This window comes from Lingula anatina, chromosome 2 (genome assembly GCF_051362555.1).
Source record: "Lingula anatina isolate TDL-2025a chromosome 2, LinAna3.0, whole genome shotgun sequence".
Lineage (NCBI taxonomy): Eukaryota > Metazoa > Brachiopoda > Lingulata > Lingulida > Lingulidae > Lingula > Lingula anatina.
Genome location: NC_141768.1, coordinates 26,728,020 through 26,734,019, shown reverse-complemented (window position 1 = coordinate 26,734,019; position 6,000 = coordinate 26,728,020). Strand labels below are relative to the sequence as shown.

Here is a 6,000-nt window from a genome sequence, read left to right as displayed (position 1 = left end):
TTTTGCCCTTTGGTAGTTAAAATATTTTGGCTTTATTTTACTTATTCAATATCAACATTTTATAACAATGAATTTGTTAAAATTATAAAATAACTGTATTTAAAGATTACATATTATCAAATTGAATCATAAAACTGAAAGTCAATACATAATAGACACATACCAATTACATAAAAATGTTCACTAAGAGGCTAAGTCAGTGCAAAAAAGCACAACCTCATTATAAGGTAGTTACAACAGTGTAACTTTAGTTCAAACAAACAGTAATAATACATCTCACATGAGCCTCTGATGAATACAAATAATTACTGTCTACAATGCTTGGTCAATAACTGTATCAAATCTGAAATTTTGAAAGACAACCCATTAAAAAAACCATCACCACAAATAACGGCAGTTTTCAATAATGCACAACCACCACCAGTAGGATTACCCATGTACATGTTCAGTTGAATCGCATATAGATAGCTTGATTGCAAATTCTCACTACAAAACAAACTTGCCACTACCACAGAAAAGTTTAATTAACTACTGAGACATTGTTGGATAAATTGAAGGGGTTTAATTGGTTTCCCACCAAGACTATGAGGTTCAAATGCAAAGGTTTGCCAACAAAGCAGTATTTTGTTGTTAACCTTCGTAGCCAATAATGCAAATGTGTGTGAGCTCTTACATGTATCTATAACTCATTAATTTGTTATAGATCAACTGTGCTGATACATTTAATACTGCAGTCTGCAAGTCATTCTTACCATAATGCTTCAAATACACAAGAATCCAGATTGGCCTGACATAGAACTGCAAATTTCTTTCTAATTACCAGAGATAGAGATAAGCTTAAGTGAACATATGCACAGTAACTAAATCTATCACTTCTGTCAATTCAGTGTTTAACATTGTCACAGAAATGAAACTGAAAAACCCATGTTTCATTGTTATTTAAACTTTTACCCTTTTCAAATCTTTTTTTACTGCTTTTTAATATAATACATATTTACCAACAAAGTCATAAACAAGTATACCTTTCAATGAAAATAAACAGTAAAACATTCTGAGATCTTTAAAAGAATGGGATATGCTTATGGGTAATTTCACTTAACTATGTTTGTGTGCGAACAATACTACTAAAATTTTAAGTATTAATAAAAAGTACATTTAAAATCGGATAATGTTTTGAATATGACCTAGCAGCACAGCTGCAAATGGATCATTGAAGAATTTCAGTGTGAAAATTTTATAAAATAAAAGATTCAGATAACCTCTCTTCGATTATCAGCAATGCTAAAGGTTAGTAATAAATGGCAGAAAAATGGCTGTCCCCAGAAATAAAAATCATGTATAAAACTGAACCATAAAACATTAATTTCTATGTCAACTTAGTTTGAAATACAGTCAGTTTTGTGTCTCAAATTATTACCGAACAAACCACTGAAAGTTAATTAGGAAGACAACTGCATGGAAGTTGCACAAAGAGGGTCCAAAAAAAACTGCATATTATATTAAGAAAATAAATAAAATGAGCTAAATAATTCCATGACTAGAATAAAAATATGCTACTATCGCTACCATTTCTGGAATTTTATAAATTTTAAAGCAGATTGCAACTGAAGAACTGAGCAGAGAGCACTTCCGTTCATTGTATGATTGGATAATAAAATCTACAGCTGACATACATGTAGTATCTCCCCTAATACGCCAGTCTTTTTTTAATGAACACTTCAGAATATGAAACCCCATAAGACACTATAAGCTTCACAGACCTCACTCGATCTGCACAATTTTAGTTTCAATTAATTACTTTTTTAAATGTCAGTTATCTTATTTTTCTAAAAAGTCTCCAAAGCTAATCAGCTAATAGACTCTACATGCTACTTCTTTTCTTGGTCTATAATAAAATCCCAGAGCTGTGATGCAGAACTGTTATCACACGTCTCAGCTGTGAGTCCCTTGGTCGAGTGGTTCCGTGAGTCGATGCACAAGTTCATTTGTATGTGCTTTAGAATCTTGCTACTGCTGAATTTCATGAATTGCTGAAAAAAAAAAAAAAAACAGAGGGATTTCACTCTTAACCTTCATCACCAAATAATGAAACTGAAATTAAATTGCCTTTATGGCATGTTATCCACAATATGACAGTAAAAGGTGCTTAAATAAAACCATACACCAAAACTTGAATTTAAAATTAAATTTAAAAATTAAAGGTATACTCCACTGGTTTGAAAATCCCCAAAATGCTTCTTTTTGCCATCCAAAGCTTCTTATAAAACCTTGCATACACCTTAAAAAGCTTTAAACCTTCAATATTTTTCTGGAGCCTACCTGATGTTGATATTTCCATTGGAGCTTATAGGAAAATGATCGCTGTTATTTTTAGATAACATTAAGCTATACAAATTTTATCAAAGGTCGAATCCAAATGTAAAGAAAGATGGACAAATGATTTGCCAGTACAAGAAAGTTGCTTATTTTTATCTTTTTTGGCAGGTAAATCTCATGGAGCATACCTTTAATTATAGTAGTACATCTCATGGAGCATACCTTTAATTATAGTAGTACTACATTTTGTCATGACTATGAAAAAAAAAGTGCGCATTTACTTAAATTGTCATGCCAACCCACCTGATTTCTGTCATTTCCATCACAGGGCTTCATCCGTACCAAACTACCAGGCTTATCCCCAATGGTCAGACAGAACTCATGATGTTTAATGCGCCCTTCCTTTGTCTGCACCCATTCCTGGTTCCCTCCAGCGCCATGACAGGCGTAAACACCAACGCTTTCTCCTGACCTGTGTCCTAACGTGTCCATACATTGGTCACCTTGCTTTATACTACCAAACTGGACATCAGACTTATCAGGAACCCTGAAAGATACAATTTTGAATTCACTGATTTTTCTTTCATTTCTAATAAAGAAGAAGGAAATGGATTGTTAAAGGGAGGTATGAATTGTTTAAGTGTAAACATAATAAGTCGTATAAAAGGACACTGTATTTTTAAGGTCTAGAAGGGCCAAAGAGGGGAACCAAAATATTGAAAATCAAAGTGGGGAAATGGTGGGCACAATCAATTCTCTTGATTAGCTTCCAGATTCTAAATAAGTTGTATCAGTTTAAAGATTCAAAAAATACATCAGCCTTTTTTTAAACCAAAATTTTGAAGTGGTCCTTAAAACCTTTCTACCAAGTCATCTTAAGATTCCAAACATAAGATGAATCATTCAAAGTATGATTATTATTAGAAAATTACAAGCATATGTATACTTGTCAATGACGTGTGTTGAGGGCCTTAAAATTATGGGCAATATCAAAGGAATTCCTGATACTCTTTCATTACTGAATGGTTCAGATGAAATCTTCAAATATATGTGTAGATGAAAAAAAATAATTTCATTCCTTGGTCTCTAAACATGTGAAGTTGTGTAAGTTAAACATGAACTTCCATTATTTGTAAAAGCACAGTGTATGCCTCTTTTAAATTACACCACTTCAAATAAAAAAAAACTTGTACATCTCTAAATGCGTTAAAATGATTTCATTCAATTTCCAAGTGAAAACTATGAGATAACATCATGACATACATATTATACTAAATCCATTCATTTCACAATCTGAGAATCCCATGTGTACTACAAAAGCTAGTGGAGCAAATATTTTGAGATGCACTTTTGATTGCTCATCGTGCCATGCAATTAAAACAGCAATGCCATTCTTACGCAATGACATGAGACAACAACTTTTGTCATGCTAGATTAACATTCTACAATGATTTCCCTGGGGGGTGATGTCAAGATTTGCTTAGGCATGCAGAAATTAAGAAGCAGAAGAAAAAAACAGTTTAAGAACAGTGCAACGGAGGATATTCAACAACTTAGTCCACAATTGTCACTGGTATAGACTTTTAAAAAATTCTTTTTTTACATGTAATTCATCCTGAATATTTTACACATTCACTGAAAACACCATTGCAGGCAAGTTTCTTCTTCATCATCTCATGCATACCAGTACTTGATCATGAGTAAAATATGCAAAATCAGAAATCAGAAAAAAAAACTCATTTTCTCCCTCTTCCACTCTTAGTAATTATCCCGCTATCAGTTCTTTATTCCCCCATAGTTCAGAAAGGGGAAGGCCTGAGCTATTACAATCACATATAAGGTAGGACAGGAAAATGCCACTAAGTAACAGTCGCCATTGCGCTGAACACGCAGACCATCTCTTTTTAAGTTGACAAAGTAGTTCTGCAGCCACTAATGACATCTCTAATACCACAGGGATACAATCAAATCCAATCAAGTATATGTCTGGATGGAGAAATGAATCAATCAGTAGAGTCTAAACAGTCATGTTAACATCGTTTATGGAGATAAATGTGTGGTTAGCAGTTACTGCCTTCCAAGTCATCATGAAGATCTATCTAAAGGATGTCTCTTCCTATAAAGGAGAAAGTATTTTAAAATATGTGGATTGACCAAACCTTTATTCAAACAAGCTTGTTTGACATTAAGAACGTGATTTCAGAAAAATGAGATCCACTTAAAATAAAAAGCCCTATTAAGAATATGATAAAAAAGAAATAATGAAAACTGGGATTTCCTTCAGTAGTGAACACTAATAAAGGTTCTAAATTTTGTTCAATTAAACTTAAGAAAGAAAAATATTTTTTTTTCTAGTTAAATCTAATTTTTTCAAATTACCTTTAGTTATTTTTTGAAAGCCTAAGAAGAAAGACTTACACCAAGTGCACAAAAAACCTACAATAAGCTATAACAGTTAACACATGACGTCTAAGATGATAACTTTGCTCAATAAAGGAAAACCATAAACTGCTCCAACAAGCAGAATTACTTGGCCCATGAAAGACGAAGACCTACAAATGACTTGAACAGCAGTCCTTACAAATGATCTATTCACCGCTTATTACTCTGGAACACCTGCAATAGATTATGACACCAATATCCTTGCAATTGGATAATACAGAACAAGAACCTATATATAGGCATAGCTGTCACAAGATTTAACAGAGTTAACAGACAGAAGAAAGGCCCTTGGTGAATTGATAGCTTTTTAGGTCATACCTTAAATCGAAAAATATAATGAAATAATAATAAATAACTGCCAAAGAAGTTGAGAGTTCCACAGCAACATCTTCACATTTCACTGATTTTGACTGCAAAATCAACAAGTCATATTCAAAGTGTCCTTTCAAAAGTGACTTGAGATTAATTTTTGCTGATCATCATTTGAGAAGGAATGCACACTGCCAACTAGAGACACAAATATTCAAAGACAGCACACAATTGACAAAGAAGACTTCCAGTAAAAATATTCTCCATTAAAGCAGGAGAGCTGGTTTACTGAATTTTTTACCAACTTGATGATAAGTAACAGCTTATTTTGTAAATTTATCACACTGCCATTTCTACCTAATAACTTTTCATATACACCAGCTATCTTAAAACTTAAAACCAACCAAAAGATTCAGGATAAAAATACACATGCTTTTTGGTTAAAAGCAAATTTAACAAAATACTCCATATGAGGATGGCACATATAAATAATATGCCATACATATTTATCTAACAAAGGAATTTGATTTATATATCAAAAAAAGAAATTTGAAGAAGAAACAGATTGAAAAACATCTAAGAAAACTGCACTGCAAAAGAACTAAAAATTTTCAAAAAGAAATGTCAGCAATTTTCACCTCATCAAAACAGCACACAGTCTAGAAGTGAATGTTATTCAATGGTCAGTCTCGTACAGTTTTCTTACCAACCACACAATACAAGGCTCATATCATCATATTCAAAGTTCTTATCAACTGAACACAACAGTTCATATAACACCATCATTATCCTAATATATGAGATAGCCATGAGCAAACTTACAAGAGACAGAGAGAAAGGGATTCCCCCAGTTTTTAGACATAGCAAATATAATGAATAAATATCTTTTAATAAAATGCCCTGGTGAGAAGGAATGTACACTGCCAATTGGAG

The 6,000-nt window shown here is 32.6% G+C and overlaps 1 protein-coding gene across 2 annotated transcripts in view; it reads right to left on the bottom strand.

Annotated features, from left to right (window-relative positions):
• LOC106151819 (polypeptide N-acetylgalactosaminyltransferase-like) overlaps positions 1-6,000 on the bottom strand; it is a 24,985-nt gene continuing 18,985 nt past the window's right edge. The window contains exons 12-13 of one of the 2 annotated variants that reach the window (XM_087003909.1): positions 2,620-2,863; positions 1-2,030 (exon numbers count right to left, since the gene is read on the bottom strand). In XM_087003909.1, the coding sequence (XP_086860035.1) occupies positions 1,869-2,030; positions 2,620-2,863 (406 nt within the window). In that variant the 3' untranslated portion in view covers positions 1-1,868. Of the gene's footprint in view, positions 2,031-2,619; positions 2,864-6,000 lie in introns of those variants that run through there. The other variant, XM_087003910.1, reaches the window with a different exon arrangement.